A 19,362-nucleotide genomic window follows, 5' to 3' on the forward strand; every position below is an offset into this window, starting at 1 on the left:
TAAATGTTTCAGCTATGATCCATCAGAGGTAGTCCTGTGGTTCTTTTAAATTAACCAACCAACATATTCTGCTGTGGTTCTTTTAAATTAACCGACCAACATATTCTGCTTAAATTGAATGGAGACATCATTGTGATTATGATATAAAATGGATCCAGCAAAGATTGTAATAAGTGATTGATTAGAGAGGTAGTTGCAATTCAATATCTGAATGTTGATGCACAGCACAGTGAAATCCTACTTGTAAAATAAAAATTAGCTATACCCAACTCTTTATCCGTTTGTAGTATCTAGCAGGTATTACTGTGATTGGGATTTCAAAGGAAATTAGATACAATTAGCTTTTTTTCAAAACTTTACTCTAAAGTAACTGGCTGAATTAGTGGCCAAATATGTAGAAAATACCTTTGCATTCTTGTAGCCTACAGAAAATCCTAGAAATAAGTAATCATCATAACAGCTCACCAGTTACTGGAGACTTGCTTTGTAAGAGTGGTTCATTTTACATTTGTTTCAGAACAAATTTGTTTTCTATTGAAATCAAGTCAAGTTTTGGTACTTCCTTCTAATATCCTTTCTCCGTCAACTCAGAAATAAGTATAAAATCAGTCACTTGGTATTGTTGGTGCTTTAGATACAATTTTTTTTACAATTTGTTTCAATTAATTGTCTTTTTCAGGCAACAATAGCTGTTTTTATGGGAAGTGCTATTACTGTAGGGAGTCCGAGCCAGCCTGTGCTAACGGAGATATCATGGAGGGATCTGTTACACTATGGCTACCAGACATATGGCCATTACAAAAACATCGACACCCATGGGGCAGGACATACAGGGAAGGAAAACTAGCCAGGTAAGCCACAAGTTGTCCGGTTGCTTATTCTTTTTTTATTCTTGTTGGAGTACAAGGTGAAGTCTGGGTTCACAATATCCTAGCATATCAGGGATGTGCCAGATCCTGACATGAAATATAAATTCTAGAAATTGGCTACTGGTAATTATACTGGTAACGGCCCCTTCCCAAGCCAATGGAGACTAAGATGAACAGAATACCCCTAACCTACTCTCTCCCCATTACAGCATCAAGCTGTTTCTTAAATGAGTCCAACATCTTGGGATCATCCACTCTTGCCTTCCTGGTAATTTGTTGTTTACCCTCTGTAAAGAAATGTTTCCTAGTCCTAAAATTGCACGTTTCAATCCTACTAAATATATGTACCTTTTCCTGCTCGTATATACAATGCGAATACAATACAAAATTATATCAGTAGGATAACAACAAAATTACATCTGTATAGCGCCTTTCACATCGGGAGGACGTCCCAAGGTGCTGGACAGTCAGGAATTTAGACACGAGCAGGGGGGGTTGGGATCTTGGAGTGTAGGAGGGTGGCCTAAGGTGCGGGCGAAGAGGAGTATCTTGAGACATATCTTGAAAGAGGTAAGGGAGGGTGTCCAAAGGGTGTCTGAAAGTATTGTTCTTTTTTTTGGCCTCAATCTCCATTTATAATTTGGGATGTAATAGTTTATGTACATCTATAAGGTCTTCTTTTCCTACATGTCATGCTACTGTTCCAGCGTCTGATAATATGAACCGAAACGGAAAATGGAATACATTGAAAGTCAAAAATGTTTTTAGAAGAGAAAACATTTAGGGAAAACGGTCTTTCTGAACAGAAAGTTTGATAAGTTTTTTTTGTTCAGATTAAAATGCTGATCACCTTCAATTATATTACAATGACTAAGCATGCCATTCAGGCTCATTGGTTTCTAGTGCCTTATGGATTTATAACTATTGATTGGGTTCATATTGTACAAAATGACATTGCAGTTGCAGTGTGGAGGGAATGTATTACAGCAATTCTGTCAAACTGAATAGTTTGCCTTTGTTGAAGATCCTGGATTGGTTGGTCTTGTCACTTTTGAGATACTGTTGTCTACAAAGAGGAGTTTTTGTTCAACTGACTTGTGCAGTTTGTCGAGTAACTGCTGTTAAATTGAGTGGGTAGTAATTTAAAATGAGTGACTGGTGTTTCCAAACCAGCAGTATTTATGCATCATGATTCAGATCTGTAATGTTCCCTTAGGCTTGCTCTTTTTCAGTTTAGTTTACAACAGTAATATCCGCGAAGCCTGACATTGATTTTACTATTCAAACTTTTGGCTTAATCTTTAGCTCTGTAATTACAGCTGTAGATGAGTCATTATGGGTCCAACATGCGGCATTTCTTAATGGAATTCTGTGATAAAAAATCTCATTAGAATTCCTGTCACCCCACGAGAAAGCTATTCTGCAAATGCATCGCCTCAAGGCAGTTGACACAGGTTGGTGCAATATGCTCTGGTTACAAAAAGTAGTGCCACTTTATTACTGCTCCTGAAAGAGCTAACAGATAGCCATCAGTAAAGCAAACTTAGACTTGATGTAGCACCCTTTGTATGACTAAGCAGAGTCTCCTTGTACCTAAGCTGCCAACAGAATGTCAGAATCAAGCCAACTCTCCGTGACAGTTTTGGTACTAAGCCATGTCGGACCTCGTATATCCAGGGCAATGCTGATTGCAGACTAGCCAGCTTGGCTCATTGGCTCCTTGGAACAGTACATTCTTCCTGCTTGTATTCTGTTAACCCTGCAAGCTAGAACCTTAAAAGGTAGCTCTTGAGATATCTTCCCGAACTGAAAGGTGCTACATTCAGTAAATTATATAATAGTGCACTTCTAGTTCTCTCAATGGCCGGCTGTGCAGTTTTAGTTTGTTGAACTCCAGCCGTTACCCCAATGCACACTCTGGGGTCTCCAAGCCTTGGCACTTGCCAACTTGCACTTAACACACTTAAGAATTAGTTAAGTAGTGTGCATACCTCCAGAGGGAGAGTGTGCATTGCATTCCACACACAGGGAAACTTCTATTTGTTAGAAACATAAACATGTGGAATTCTGTCTGGTTTGGATATCTTAAGCATGATGATTGGCTTTTGCATCTGTCAGACACCCGGCTGACCAAAGAGCAATGAATGATGCACAAATTATTCTGTTTAATTCCATACAAATCGTTTATCACAGGAGACCATCTTCTGATCCATCTAGCTTTGCAAATCAATCTCATCATTGAATACCCTGAATCCTTTTAAATTCCCAGAAATTATCGAGTTCCTTTTTGAAACCCTTTATATATCTACCATTGTAATGGTAGTTTGTTCTAATGCCTATTGCTCCATTATTTATAAAGTCCTATACTATACTCTTCCCTTTTCCTCCATCATCTCTTTTAAAAAGAGAAAAGTTCTAATATTGTCAAACCTTCCTCATATCTATGAGACCCAAGTTCTGGGAAATCTATGAATCAATGTAATTCCAATAATTGTTGGAAGCATGGTAGACACGTACTACAGAGTCACTAAACTTTATAGTAAATCCTATGAAGTACTTTAAAACATCCTCCCCAGGTGAAAGGTGCTACATCTAATTCAAGGATTATTATGTGAATGTACTGTTGAGTAAATAATAATAATCCTTGCATTTGATATAGTGCTTTTCACGTCTCAAAGCGCTTCAGAATATACTGTAAAATGAATTGACTGTATATTTGTGGGTGAAACACGGCAGCCAATTGCACACAGCAGTATCCCACAGTTGTGGATTGAGTGACCAAATAATTTTTTTTCTTCTTGAGGGATTATTATCAGGCGTGTGGAGTAAGGAAGGTTTCGCCCTGCAGGAATCGAACCCAGGTCTCTTGTCTGTGAGGCGAGTGCTCTAACCACTGAGTTACAAGACTCCACTAAACTGCAACTAAGTGTAATTTATTTTTCCTGATAGGTGGGAATATGATGAAAGTTACTGTGATGCAGTAAAGAAGACCCCTCCATATGATTCAGGTCCTCGTCTCCTGGATATTATCGACACTGCAATATTTGATTACTTGATAGGCAATGCGGACCGACATCACTATGAAAGTTTCCAAGATGATGGTGGTGCAAGCATGTTAATTCTCCTAGACAATGCAAAAAGGTAGGCCTTGTATTCTAGAGTTTAACAATGGCTTTTAATTGGGATGGTTAACAGATCAAATGCTTGAGAAATGAGGATGTTATAAAAGAAAGTGGGAAAAAAAGGAGGGAAATTAAAAGTTCTGTCATGATTTAATTAAGACCGAACAAATTCAATGAGCCTTTATTCCTAAACAGCTTCATCAAAATAATACATCACAGTAGAGAGCCTATCGGATATAGATCTCAGTGGCTGGGAAAGAGTAGAAAGAGGCTCTGACGGTTGTCATTAAATAATGGCAGGAAAAAGTGATCGATCAGTAAGGATTTTTTTTTGTCAAGCGTAAGTATTTAAGTAGTCAAGGTTATTCGTCCTCACCGAACATTGATGTGACTTCTTGCATTTCAAGCACTCAACCAATAGGAGCTCAGAAATGACTCATCAGGCTTAGAATATTTAATAATAATGATCTTTGCATTTGATCTTTTCGCCTTATCACGTCTTTGAGACGTCACAATTACACCTAATAATTAATTAAATTGACACCACAAACATTGCTGTTGTGGTTAAGTAAATATCCTAGTGGTATATTAGGATTTTATTTGTATTAAAACTAAAAAAACTAATTGTTTCATCACTGGCATCATTCCCTAGTGACAATGTTTTCTGTGTGACAAAGTACATGACAAGCATTCAACATGCCCTTCCACACTAAACAACCAGGAAGTACTCTGGGTTCTGACAGATAGGAGGGTAGGTTATGACATAGCACTTTTTGGGTACAAGAGAAAGCTGTATATGATGAATAGTTTTTTTCAAAAAAAATAACAATGGAATTGAAGTCAGAATGGCAATGAATACATAATAATCCATGCATCTGATATAATGCTGTAGCACGTTGTCATTGTTTCAAATCTTTAACAGGATATACTGTAAGGTGTAGTGACTGTGGAGGGGTTGAGGGATGCACTGCAGTCCCGAGGAAGCTGAGCTTATGGGGAGAGAGGCTGGAGAAGTTTACAGAAGGGGAAGGACATGTAGGAACTTATGAGGATCTTGAAATAAATCTGCAGAGAAATGGAGACCGAGGAACCTGGTGAGGATAAGAACATGCCTTCGTGAGCCGGAAACTTCACAACACCTAATAATTCCAATTGCTATTGTGGTTAAGTGAATATCCTAGTGGTATTTTAGGATTCTCTTCTGGGGATCCACTTAAAGCAAAGATTTGTACTGGTATAGAGTGAGCTATAACTAAGACATTATTGTGGCTTATATTGGATGCAAAAAGTGACTTCTTGTCCACCTCTGAGACCTTTCACCTTGAAGATTTCACTGATGCATGTTTAAAGGTTTTTCTTCCTAATTTCAGTTTTGGGAATCCCAGTGTGGATGAGAGAAGTATCCTGGCAGCTGTGTATCAATGTTGCATGTAAGTACCATTGAGTACTGGAATATTGGTGTAAAATGAATTATTCCATGGATGTGAATAAAACCTTACTGCATTGCATTATATTTCAGTCCAATTTGAGATCTTTTAAGACCTGAAAAAAATTGTGCAATTGATAGGGCAATATTAACATTCTTCCTCTTGTACAAAAAGCCACCCTGAATCCAGAGTCCATGTTTTGAATCCAAGGCTACGTTTTTTTATATTGCTCCCATATGAAGGGACTGTAGGAATTACTCCATGTAATTGTCAGTGTAACTGACAAGTGGTGGCTGTAAAACCCGAATAACTTTAATGACATTCTAGGGATTCTTCATCTTTAGATCCAAAAAAGGGGTGGATATATTGGGTATATATCCTCTGCCCATGTTCTTATATCCTGAACATTGTGCAGTTTGGAACGTATTTCTTGCAGCTCATTAGCCCTGTTCCACCAGTATGTTAGATCTTGGCAGGTCTTTTAATCCCCAAACCCTGCCATATATTTCACCATATCCCTTTATACCTCTACTACCCAAATGTCTACCTCGCTTTTGAACAACCTTATTGATTCTGCCTCTCGAGCTTTCTGGTTGTAATAGGAAATATAATTGTTTTGATACATTCATCTGATCCAATTGGCTGGAGCCCACTTGGCAACATGGCAATATTTTTCAGTTTGCTGCTGATCTCTGGCAACAGGATTATAGTGGTAATGCTTTACACCTTTTAAAGGCTCAAACAAGAGAAGGCATTCATTAACAAGTACAACTGAGAAAGAAAAAAAATGGAGAAAATTAATGAACATTTGCTCTTAGCTTTGTAGTACTTTTTGTATTTTGTGACTGTGATTACTGACCGTATTGGTGAACAATAAATGGAAGAGTTCCTGCTCTTAACCGATGTTGTGGGGAGATGCTGAGCAGAAGGATGACGAGTACACATGACTCCAGGACATGTCTTAACTGCTGATTCCAAGTAGCATTATTGGAGGCTTTCAGATGAGCTTTCTGTTGAGAAATAATGATGGAATTCTGAAAGGGAGAACTAGGTGTGGAGTGAAAATAAATTTGAGTCAAAGAGATAGGTGTGAGCTGAGGTTGCGATTCTCTCACTTCAAAATTCAGTTGTACTGTCAGAATATGACAATCAGAGGGATTGAACACAGGTCACTCACACACATCCAAGCCATCAGTTTCCACGTGGCATTGGTAGGAGATGGGGAACAGTCTAGCTTCAGATGAAGCAGGAGGAAAAAGAATTATGGCCAAAAAGGTTGGATAGAGTTATGTGAGGAAAGAATTTCAAATACACCTACCTATTTTTGTATCTTATTTCTTTCTGTTTTGTGACCTCCAATATTAAATTTTGAGTATTCCATCCTTCCAGTTCAAAACATCTAGTCAATAACAAAACTGATTTTGTTGAACAAAAGTTTCCCTGGATCATCTTCTTTATTCATTCATCTTATCTTGTTTTTCCCAAAACACAAATTCTGTTTTTAGTCTACATTCTTGATGTCTGAGATTATTGAGAGTACATTCTGAATAATCTGTTTCAAATGGGACTCGCATGTCCTGTCCTTATTTTTTTTCGACCCATTTTAACTGCATCATGAATGGTTTTCACGTCCTTTGTTCTCAACACTTATCATGGAAGCACTTAGAGAGGATTGCTCACTATCTCTGACCGTGAAGTTGACATAAACATACTCTAACTGCATTAGGCTTACCTCTGAGTGCATTTTTTTCTTTTCACAGCATTAGAGTGTCCACCTGGAACAGGTTAAACTATATGAAGAGTGGAGTTCTCAGTACTGCTATGCGGACTGCCATGTCACATGACCCCATCGCCCCTGTTTTGACAGACACCCACTTTGAGGCAATGGACCGGAGGCTGATGGGTGTCATAGGAACTATCAAGCAGTGCATTGAACAGTTTGGGACAGATGTGGTGCTGGTGGAAGACAGAATGAAACTGTCTCACTTGAAATAAATAGGTGCTTGAAACATGAATCGGAAAATACTACTGTTCTGCACTTGTCAAACAAGCATCGACAGTACAAACTGCTCGGTACGGAATCACATCTTCAAGAACTTTAAAAAAGTGTGTCTCCTTTCCCTTTAGGGATAGAAATAATCTGGAAAAGTAGGATTATTCCTTGGACAGATATTGGGAAAATCAGTCAGCCCAAGTGATGCACTGATGAACGTTGTTGCTATCTCTAATAGCTTCACTCAGTGTTTACCACACTAGCAAATTTTTTCTTTTTTGGTATCATCTTGTATCAAATTATGCAGATCTGCCCTAATTGGCATACAGATAATGAAACTGCTTATGATAATTCTTTCAATACTTGATGTTAACTCCTTGTAGTGGAGTCTGGGCCCTCACACTGTCACTTGATTTTGTTTTGCATAGAACGGTTTGCCTGGATTTTTCAGATGATAAATTTGACACCCTAATGGGCAAGTTATGTTGTGTTCATGATTACTGTATAAATTGATGAATATTTAAAAATCTGCTCAAATGAAATTTTGCTTAGTCCCGATCAATCCACTATGATGTGCAAAAAAGGCAGCATTTGAAATGTCTAAACTCTGAATTGTTATAAATATATAAAAGTATCGGTTGATTTCTGTATTCCATTAAGGCACTATTGCCCAGAGCGTTCTCAGTGAGACCACACACTTATCAGCCATCGAGGCACAGAGAGAACAAAGAAAATATGTCCTGCTGATCCACGTGAACATGCCAATCAGAAAGTGTTGGTCAGTTTTTGTAGAGGTCCTGAGAAAAAGATATTACAAAAAAACCTTGTGAAGTTTTATTTTTAAATGTATTCTCTAATTTGAGTGATTTTTAAAAAAAATGGTAATGGGATATATAAGTGAATAATGCAAGTGTCCAATTTATTGATTTAAAATTGTGTTAGGGTGGCTAGCTTTATATTGTGTCGAGTTTGACCTGTTGGTTTACTATTTTGACATGTGTGTGCACTGAATATGTTTGCAAGCGAGTATGTCCACATCATGACAAAGAATTTTAATTTGTATGATGCAGTGTTTTCCCCATATGGACCAACGTTTAACTGAATGTTTACAATGATTTCTGAAAGGCAGGAAAAATTTGGGACTGTTTCGATCCATGGTTCACTCCAAGACATTGCATTTTTTGCAGCAGTTATCATGGTGTAAATAATTACAGATAATTTATTTGTTGGGAGTGATCATTGCTGACATAAACTTACTGGACCTTATTCTAAATGGAAAAGGACTCCATATTTTAGTTGGAAGAAGATTATAGGTGTGGAACAAATCCTCTGACTGTTCGGAAAATGTTTCACCTATCACCTCCAGGATAATTGAAGCAATGTTTAATCAATTAATATTTTAATAAAAAAATTAAAGCACAGTTTCAACAAAATCTGCCTTTTCATCAAAATTGTAAAATGCTGTTGTCTCCTTGATCTGTTTGTAACAAATGTTTGTTGTTGTATGCTTCTACTTTGTATTCATTGCATCCTTGAACATTGTTCAAATGAAAGTTTACTGTTAAACTTTTTTTTTGCAAGTTCCTTTTTTAAATGTTTTCCTCTTGAATTCCATTCTCTTCTTAAAGTGCAAGTCGTCATCCTCCTCCATGACTTTGGCCAGTTCTGTTTTTGTGGAGCAATGTAGATGATGCACAGGAACAGCTTGAAGTGGTTTATTCCCGCCTTGCGTTCTGGCTGAAACTAGGGCATCAGCTGCTAACTAGCATAGTCTTTCTGTAAGGTGAGAATTATGTACCTTTTAAATGTTTTAATGTGACTAAACATCACATCCATTTCAGCAAGAATCTTGAACAGAAGATACCAGTAAGTTCCTGTCTTTACCGTTGGAAAAATGATCTTGTATGGAGAAGTCTTTCTGCAAGGTGAGAATCATGTAAGCATCAAATGTCTGAATGTAACTTGCTGTCACATCCATTTCAGCAAGATTCGTAAACAGAAAATACTAAGCAAGTCCTTTTATACAATGTAATTTGTTGGTCTACTGCTGAAAATGTTTTCTCAGAATTCGGGAAGCACAATATTTAAGAGTGCACTTTACTGCTCACGGCATCTTAATCTGCTTTTATCAGGTGTGCTTTTGTAGTCTTAACAGCTATTGGTGCCCTTTGCTGTTAAACAGCTTACTGTTCGTATTTTGTGTAGTTCCTAACTTAACCTAGAAAATTGGGTAATGTGCTGAGTGTCCCCATTTTTGTGTCACATTTGAAAATAGCATAGAATTATTTTCATTTTTTTAAAAAAAGTTAACTGAAGTTTTTTTTGGTTACTAGGGTGTCTTGACAAAAGCAGTATCCCCTTGCTATTAAGTTCAAGCCACTAAGGAATCCACAAAACATGTTTCTGTATACTGTGCTGCACATCACATGGGGATATATCCTTCTCACCTATGACGCAAAGGTGTCAGAAAATTTGAAATTGCATATTAAGATGCCCCAGGAATGTACCCAGTTAAAGACATGCAATATGGTAAATTTTCCCAGCTTAACTTGTAGGGCAAAGTCAAATCAAAATAGTGACTTACCTACCCCTCTCAAATGCTGTTGATGAGCCAGAGTTACTCTAAAATTACTTTGGGGTAATTCCTTTTCATTGTACACCACCACCTTTTTTGGAACATAGAACTGATCAATCAGTTTGACCTCATCAAGATGCGAAATATTAGCACATGAATCTGCAATTAAATACACACCAACAGTCCCTTACTAAGAGACCATGTTATATAAAGTCCCCTTTGGCCCAGTGCTCTCAGGTTGTTGACAGGTTTAATGAACTTATACTGTAAGGAATTTAACACGAACAAAATTAGGCAGTAACTCGGCACAAGTAAGAACTATAACTATAAGAATTTTAGTGCTTTACCAGACCAAAATGTTTAACCATTTCATAAGTGATTAAGTTTTGAGATGATGTTACCTCGATCACCTCAGAGGTTATCTTTGGCCCAGAGGGGGGGAACAATGTTGTTGTGACTTTATTTTTGACAAACTTAGCAGTCATTTGCACTAGCAAACAGCTAAAGACCAATTTATCTTGCAGGAATATCAGCTGCTATTAATAACTTTCAGCAACACAAGGTGCAGCAACTTCCATATAGTTTCCTCCACAATCATGGGGGGAAAATGTTTCATTTCTGAACTGATTTCCCTGAATGTTGTGACCATTGGTGCAAAGGTGAGAAGATACACAGTGCTTAGTTAAGCACATAATTAGTTGTAGTTTAAAAATAAGTTACTATGCAAACCTTTGTTTTGGTCACCAGAATAATCTACACAGAAACTCCTACCATACAACAGTCTCTGGTTCCGGTGACTAAGAATCTCACAAAGCAGTGAGATTTTTATGCAAAGTAATTGGAGAAATAAGACTTTTGGATCTTCAGTATGGGTTGAATTTGATCCTGAGAATCAGAGGTGGAAAGGAATGTAAAAAAAAGAATAATTAAGTCATTCCAGCACCTGGTATTGACTGAAATTTTCAGGTGAATTTTTCCCCTCCCTCACATGCTTTTTTCTAGTGGAGTTGCTGTGCAAATCTCGTTTAAGATTTGATGTCACAACTGAAGTGTTTTGTGCTCCTTCACCTGGGAGGATATCTTTGGGCCATGTTGTCACAGTCCAACGATTAACTGTTGTGCTTCTCCTGGGAGGGTCTGATTGTTTTCTCCCAGGAAGGTTGCATTGTGATGAAGTGGTACCTGCTGATATTGGTAAAATCAAGATTAGTTTACTTTAAACTTCAATAAAATCTTGGGTTAGAATTTCAGGCCATCAAATTTGATGATTGTTATCATGCAGTTTAGTATCTGACTGCATTTGTTGAATTTTTTACAAAATAAATTGATACATTCCCATAAAATTTTAACCCCAGTTTTTTTTATATACACGTTGGTCTTTAAATAGTTTAATTTTATTTTCACAATTTAAGACTTTTTTTCCAAAAACAAGTCATTATAAAGTATGTGGGGTTATCTAGTGGCTAGATTGAGTATTTCATATACAGTATCTTGTGTAAGATTTTCTTCCGATAGTATTCATGGTTTGATATGTACTAATTCTGATTTTTCATTCCAGCATCAACATTCTGAAGGAGTAAGGCAAGCATAGGTTAGCAACAGGGAATTGTTAAAGAACACTAGTTTTTTTTAAAAAAAGGTTAAAAAATGCTGAGGTTAATATTTTGGGAGTGATCGTTTTGGATAAAAAAAACAAAGACTCCCTCTAATATTAACCCACTGATTATTCATATCAGTCATTTTATTGTGTCAACTTCACTGTGACTGTACATATCTTATTTTCTTCATTTGGAGGCTGTGAGATTTAAATTGAAGAATTCTGGTGAGGGATCAAATGTGGCAGATGTTAATTTGGTACTAAAGAGACACAAAGAAACCAGATTTAATTGCCATCAATCCATGTTTAGTGATTTGGACTCTATACTGAGAAGTATTGTGCGGTCACTCAGTGCAATGTGTGCAAAACCATACAATTCTACATTGGTAAAAGCAAAAGTAGTTTACAAAAGATAATGATAACTTTTAACTAGCTATACAAAATAATTGTGCAAATATAAATATCCAGCCTCTGTAATGTCCCTTTCAGTTAATGGTTATTTCAATTAACAGCCACAAGAGATAAAAGCTTTCATGAAGCACACATCTCTTGCAGCAGCATTCCTGTCCAGTAGTTGTTGCTCAACTTCAAATTCTAGGTAACTGTGTTGCATCTCTAGTTGACAAATCATGTAATCATAAGATGCTACCAATGTTATTGCATTTCTTTTTACTGACTGCAAATTCAATTGTAAAAATCAAATGTTTAAATATTTTTCCCACCTTCACCACAGAAAGACTTGCAAAATAATTAATACAGCATTGAACACAGGCCACACTTGATTTTTCTGAGTCCCTTTAAGTTCCAGGTTTTAATGTTAGTTTGTGCGAAGACTTCCACTGCTGCAGGTAAATCTGCTTATACTACATGAGGTAGAAGAAATGTCAGAATTGAGTGAGTGGTTTTGGTAGTCCAGTTCCTGAGCGAGGCAGGTCAGCAGTACTCCAGGGCACCGCTGATGATAGTCAGCCAGCCTAACCTCACTGAGACCAGGTTTGTACCTCACTCACATGACTGAGCAATACCAAATGTAAGGCTTGTTATTGTTTCCTGTGTCAGAGAATGAGTGAGAATTGTATCACCATGAATACCAGTAGGAGGACTTGAATTTGTGTTTCTTACCAGTGGAGAGAACAAGATAATAAATGCATCTCTGCTGAGGTGTTGCTGGTTTGTTTACACTGTTGGGCTCAATTCCTCGTGCTATGATGTAACCAGCCATCATTGTGTAGATACGCACACATTGGGGAACAGAAACTGCAGGAGACCAGCAACGTCCTCCTCGCACACAGAAGCTTCTTCTGGTGTTCATGGGCTCTGGATTCCCTCCACTCCTTTATCCACATTCCCCAGTTTTGTGTGAACTTTTAACACACCCTGCTTGTAACTCACTGAAACCAAATGTGCACATCACAGACAGATTGTAGTTCAATAATCTGAGATTTGCTTCTCACCAAGACAGGGCTGGAGTTCACAGATCAAGATGGTACCCCAAGTTCAGAGTCTGGTCTCGGATTACCAAGCTTGTGCCTTCCAGAGACCAAGCTTGTAGCTCACTGTGGACATGGCTCTGCACATCACATTTGGCTGTCTTCAAATCACAGTTACTGCACTTTAAGGACCCTGAGATGCTACCCTGCATGGAGGGCACTATATAAATGCAAGATGTTATTTACAGTAAAATCCCATGAAGCAATGTCTCGACAAGGTGTCGTATCAAAAGGATAATTATATATGAAGGCAGCAAAACTGGCATATTCCAGGATCTGTGAGCAAGTACAACAACTTGCATTTAGACAGGTAAATTAAGGAGAGGTAGTAAATGAAGAGGGAGAAGAATTGAGAGTGGATTTGGAGGATATGAAGAGAAGGCAATGGAGGGGAGAAGGGGCTAGACATGAAGGAAAATAATACTTAAAAGGGGAGTGAAAGTGAGGGTAGGATATATGGGTTAAGGGAAGGAGCAGAAGGATAATAATAATATTCACATTTGATATAGCGCCTTATCACGTCTTTGAGACATCTCAAAGCACTGCACAGAATATACAGTAAAGTGGATTGACTATTTTGTGGGTGAAACACAGCAGCCAATTGTACACAGCAGTGCCCACAAACAGTCGGGGATTGAGTGACCAATTTCTATTTTTTAAGGGATTATTATCCCCAGAAAGTGATCTGCCACTCAGCTAACAACCAGGTCCTACGTACCAGCGGTAAACAGGTGTCTGTAAGGAAACTTCAATGTTTCGCCCTGCCTGGGAAGCGAACCCAGGTCCTCTCACTTGCGAGGCGAATGCTCTAAATCACTAAGCTACAGAAATAAAGGAAGCAATTAGAGCGATCAGAGTGAGGGGGAAGAAAAGAATGAAGAGGCAAGGAATGGGAGAGAAGGGAGGGGTGAACTCAAGACGAGGATGGGGGATTGGGGAGTCAATGAAAGGATCGGGAAAATGGATAATAAGGGCAAGGAGGCCGAACAACAAATTGCATTTATATAGCATCTTAACATCAGGAAGATGGGAGAGGTGAGCAAAAATGTTTTGTCCCTGAAAACTACAAAACCAATTTCTGAACTTGGGTCATCTTTCAATCACCCCTCAATTCCCACCCTCAGCTCAGGTGCCAAGCCAGTATTGTTAAACACTTTGCGACATCCAGCCAATTATGTCAAAAATATAACTATTGTTACAATTGCCTAATATTCATACAGAATTAGCTGGCAATCAAGATTGTAAAATGTGCATAGCTTAGAGTTGGGAAACATTTAGAAAAGTGAAAAGTTTGGATAACTGATTTAATTTGTCCAACATTACTCCAAATCACAAGGAATTTGAAAACATGATTTATTGTCCTAATAAAAATTGTTTGTTAAAAATCAGCACTAGTTTTATTTGTATGCCAGAAAGTACAGAATGTTCTGGTAATATCAGATTTTATGTTGCACATTGCTAAACTGCTTGCCACTGTAAGTTATGACAGGAATTTGTTTCAACTGGCAGCACAAAGGAGAGAAAGCTGCTACAGGTACAATAACACCACCAACAACTTGCATTTATATAGCGCACTCCACACTGGGCAGCGGCGCAGAGTGCTTCAATTCAGTGTTAGTTGAAGAGAGAACAATGAAAGCTGGACATACTCAAAATGAGTTAGAAAGAGAGAAATAAAGGCAACAACAACTTGGAGTTATATAATGCCCTCCACGCCGGATGGCATTTCAGAGCGCTTCACAGTAACGGATACCGGGGCCGAGCCAGGGGGAGGAAGGTGACCAAAGGCGCTGTCGAAAAGAAAAATCTTCAGCCAAGACCTGAAAATAGGAAGAGGGGTCGAGGCGAAGGGAGTGAGGAAGGGAGTTCCAGAGCCTCGGGGTGTAGTGGTTGAAGGCACGGCCGCCGATGGAGAAGCAGAGGATTCGGGGGACAAGGAGGCGGCCAGACCCGGTGGAGTAAAGGCAACGGGCACTGTTGTGAGGAGAGAGGTAAGGGGAGGGTGGAGAGATTTGAAGACAAGGGTGAGGATCTTGAAGTCGATCCTCAGTGGATCAACAGCACAATACGAAAATTAGATAGTTAAGAGTTGGAAACAATAGCCGGGGTGTAGGGGAATTCTTTCTGAGGGCTGAGACTGAAGAAAACAAATGAGAACAAGTGAATTCATAAGTTGTCTTGTTATAAACAGAGCCAACAGAAAATTGTGGGGATATTTTACAAATTTTGCGGAAAATTGTTTTGTGCTATTGAGAGGTACATTTTACTGACGACCCACATTTTTTCACTATTAATAAAAACGCAACCCTGAAAAAGTTTTGGGAGACAATGTATACATTGGGCTTTCCAATGTTCAAACAACTAGCATTTATACAACACTTTTCACATTGGGAGAGGGTGAAGTGTAGGAGTTTTAGAAGAGAATTCTAGGGTGGGTAGTGGTGACTGGGTGAGGATCATGCACCTCACAAGCTTCCAGCACTGTGTATATGCATGCCCACTTCTGCACAGCTGAAAAAGTGAAGTGGCACAACTATGGGTTTCAAATGCACTTCAAGAAGAAAGGCAGAGACAGCTTTTTTAAAGTTGAATTGAAACATTTTTGCTAAATGTTATACAGAATAACTAAACAAATTAAAGGGGAATTACAAAGCAATTCCAGTTTTCCTAATTACTCATAAAATGGCACAGGGACTACTTGCATCCCACTTCCCTTTTTACCTGCAACCCTTGGGAGATGAGATTTAATTATGGAAAGAATGCATCATGGAACAGATCAAAGGATGCAACAAAGCTAATGGGGAACACATTAAGATGTGAAGGGATTACAAACAAAAGGATAGGTAATTTGTGGTGCATGTTAATGCACAACTTCTAGGAAGTAAAATTGGTGAGCTAGAGACACAATTGATAACAGGAGTTTCATTCTGTACCATTATTGGAGAGGACTGGGAGCTTAACGGTCCTCCTAACTGGAAAAGGAACACTCAGAAAATGTTCCTTAACAGCAGCTATATGTGTCCAGAGATGTGGCACAGCCCAAACCCTACTCTTCCCCCCTCCCAGCACTTGGATGAAATACCTGTGAAAAATCTGTAATCAGAATATGTGATACACACGCTATGCCTGTGTGGAAATGTAATTCGAACCATCACATAACTGGTTAAAAACATCTTGCAATACAGTGTAAATAGTCCTTCACCTCCTGGCTGCATACTGTCCTCTGTATCAGTAAAAATTGGCAAACCTTCTATCTCTTGGCAGCAAATTAAAAGATCTCCTTCAAGGTCTTTCCTGCCTCACTAAAACTAATTGGTAAGGAGTATCGCTATGTTTGACAAATTTAATTGACAGACAATACAAAGCCATGCAAGAGTAAAAACTACCAATTAGGAAAATTGGAAAAAAGTATTCACGTGAACAAACTATTTTGGTTGGATAAGATTTGTGTATCATGTATTCTAAAAATATATATACTCTGTATAATCACATAAAATTTGAAGTAGTCCTGCTCTGGTATTGTAACCTGAAAGGACCTCTTCCCTCACTGAAGTGGGTCAATCAATAAAGCTTACAATGATTGATTGTTGAAACTGTCTTTGAATTGTGTTTTATGTAGCGCATCGAGCCACAACACCTGAAGCTTCATAAAACCCCTGCCTCTTACGGGAACATCCAACTCATTCCCCCAATCTCCTGTGAAGGAGCTTCTTTCCTGTTCCTCCTGAAATAATCTCATCTTAACTTTTCAATTAAAAACATTTATTTAAAATATGAGGCTTCTCCCATTTCAAATCTATTTGAATTGTGTCTGGGGCATCCTCCCGACGTGAAAGGCACTATTTGTTGTTGTTGTATGCTAAGTGGTTAATTGCTGTGAGACCTATGATCAAACAGACCTGCTCTCAAATGTTTATGGTCCAGGCTTATGAATTATTATTCATTATTATTATTATTATTGTTTATGAAGAATGCCCCCAACACAAAAACAGACAAAAGCTGACACCAAGTAAATCATACCCACAATCTTCTGAAGAAAAATAAAAAGTAAAATAATAATTATTTCACGATAAAAACACTTCACAGGATTTAACCACCCAATATTGCCTCTTATAGAATGGTGAGGCAGAAGATTTTACAAGGAACTGAGAAGAAATATGAATAACAAAACCACAAAAGACCAAAAAACATATTTAAAAATTATTTTGTTCTAAGAATAAGGTTCTTCTCAATCAAGTCCAATTCACAAAGCTGGCTCATAATAATAATAATCCTTGCATTTGATATAGCGCTTTTCACGTCAGGAGGATGTCCTAAAGAGCTTCACAGAACACACTGTAAAGTGAATTGACTGTATATTTGTGGGCGAACGCGGCAGCCAATTGCACACAGCAATGTCCCACAAACAGTCGTAGATTGCAAATGACCAATTTATTATTGTTTTTGGTTTTGGAGGGATTATTATTAGGCGCGTGGAGTAAGGAAACTTAGTACTATACTTACAAATGTTACTGCCTTGTGGTTGCCTCCCTTCAGCTTTTCTACCCTCATCGTATGAAGATTAAAATTAAATATTAAAATTAAGACCACTTCCAGCCTACAGCACATACTGAGAGAGATGAAGGGGGGTGTTACATACAAACAGTGTGGTGATCTCGAAGTTGCTGCATTCGATCGCAAACATAGATGGTCAACGATTTGAGTCTGAGATGGCCTTGCCTTACAATGATCAGGGTTAAATCAACTTCTGCACACCTGCCTCCGAGTCAGAAGGTTATTGCCGTTTTCATTCAGGTTATCATATCATATCTTAAATAGATGCACACTCCTCTATAACCTGAAAAGATGAGCATGATTCCCAATCTTGCTCTATCATCAGCAAACTATTGATTATAGACTTTAATTTCAGTGAGGGGAAATCAATGCAACAGAATGTAAATTATTTTCTAATTGCTGTATTCACTATCTTTAAAATAATTAATATCAATAAAATGAAGCTTATTCCTAGACTCAGAAAAGAACCCCTGCTGATCTTCCTAGTTTCTCTGCCTACAACACTGTCTATAATTCAGTTGTAGTTTAGACTCTTGGCCACCAAAACCTCTGCCATGTAATATAATTGGGCCGACCCTCTCCATATAGCAGTTTGAAGTGTGTCAACTGCCTTTTCCATCAGTCTAGACTACAATTCGATGATAGTAGTATTTGAGATAGCACCTTATCACGTCTTCAAAACGTTGCAAAGCGCTTCATAAAATATACTCTAAAGTGAATTGTAAAGGCCAATTGCGCACAGCAGTGCCGTGGATTGAGTGAACAAATTATTATTTTACTCCCGGAAAGCAATCCGCTAATCGACTAACGACCTGGTTCCTACTTACTGCTAGGTAAACAGAGGCATGTAGAGTAAGGAAACTTGCCCAATGTTTTGCCCTACCTGGGAATCAAATCCAGGTTCTCTCGCTTGTGAAGCGAGTGCTCTAACCACTAAACTACAGGATTTGGTGATTGGGTAATGTTGCCTTCTCTTTCAACAAATTGTACTTAAGCCTCTCTTCAAGCTGCTTGGGGATGCCAGAGTACATCCCTGTGTAAATACTTTTATGCTACATTAATAAACATATGTTCTACGTACAGTACTACCATTATAAATGATAAAAAGTAGACAATTTAATTCATAAAGATAACAACTGCTAAACCAGCACGATACAAGAGCCCTTGGAAGGGACAAGGAGCGCAGCATGATTCAGCCCATTTCTCTCACACCACTGGTGCAGAAATCAGTCTTGGTCTGCCCCTAAACAACTTTATTACTACTTAAACAGCAACAGCAGGAGCTGGGTAATCCAGCACAGGGAAATCTAAAATCTAAAAGAAGTTAGTCCTTTTTCTAAAAAAAATCTTGGAATTTGCAGAACTAGAGGAAAGCGAGTGCAACGAAAAGCAGCCAACTGGAGTAATATCATGGTACAGATTCTGTACTGTGGAAATGTTAAGTGTTGAAGCCACATCAAATGTTTTAAAAACTATTTAAAATGCAAAATGATTGATGAATGCTGCCGTAATTTTTGCAGCAATGAAACAGGATTGAATATACTATATGGAATTGAAATGTCTACAAACAATTCTAAATCACCCAAGAGAAGGCTTCACAAATACCACAAATACTGTGCTACAGTTTTCTGCTCTCCCAAACCCAGATTACCCCAACCTTGTTTCTGAACGGCCCCGGACCCAAACAGACCAATAATTTTCCTTCCTCTATCTGTCCCCCACCTCTCTCTGTCTG

At 38.2% G+C, this 19,362-nt stretch overlaps 2 protein-coding genes across 12 annotated transcripts in view; one reads left to right on the forward strand and one right to left on the reverse strand.

The window, feature by feature from the left end:
- The window catches only part of fam20b (FAM20B glycosaminoglycan xylosylkinase), a 48,715-nt gene extending 40,729 nt beyond the window's left edge, over positions 1-7,986 (forward strand). For 4 of the 5 annotated variants that reach the window (XM_007902972.2, XM_042335979.1, XM_007902971.2 and 1 more), the window contains exons 6-9: positions 680-851; positions 3,819-4,010; positions 5,362-5,421; positions 7,179-7,986. In XM_007902972.2, coding sequence (XP_007901163.1) covers positions 680-851; positions 3,819-4,010; positions 5,362-5,421; positions 7,179-7,413 — 659 coding nt within the window. In that variant the 3' untranslated portion in view covers positions 7,414-7,986. Of the gene's footprint in view, positions 1-679; positions 852-3,818; positions 4,011-4,186; positions 4,332-5,361; positions 5,422-7,178 lie in introns of those variants that run through there. The other variant, XM_042335981.1, reaches the window with a different exon arrangement.
- Positions 7,987-9,038: 1,052 nt separating this feature from the next.
- dars2 (aspartyl-tRNA synthetase 2, mitochondrial) overlaps positions 9,039-19,362 on the reverse strand; it is a 30,797-nt gene continuing 20,473 nt past the window's right edge. For 2 of the 7 annotated variants that reach the window (XR_006085179.1, XM_042335978.1), the window contains one exon: positions 9,039-9,187. Coding sequence is in view for 2 of the 7 variants with exons in the window: in XM_042335978.1 (XP_042191912.1) it covers positions 9,174-9,187 (14 nt within the window). In the remaining 5 variants the exon portion in view is untranslated. The other 5 variants (XR_006085176.1, XM_042335977.1, XR_006085177.1 and 2 more) reach the window with 4 other exon arrangements.

Source organism: Callorhinchus milii, unplaced genomic scaffold (genome assembly GCF_018977255.1).
Source record: "Callorhinchus milii isolate IMCB2004 unplaced genomic scaffold, IMCB_Cmil_1.0 Scaffold5, whole genome shotgun sequence".
NCBI lineage: Eukaryota > Metazoa > Chordata > Chondrichthyes > Chimaeriformes > Callorhinchidae > Callorhinchus > Callorhinchus milii.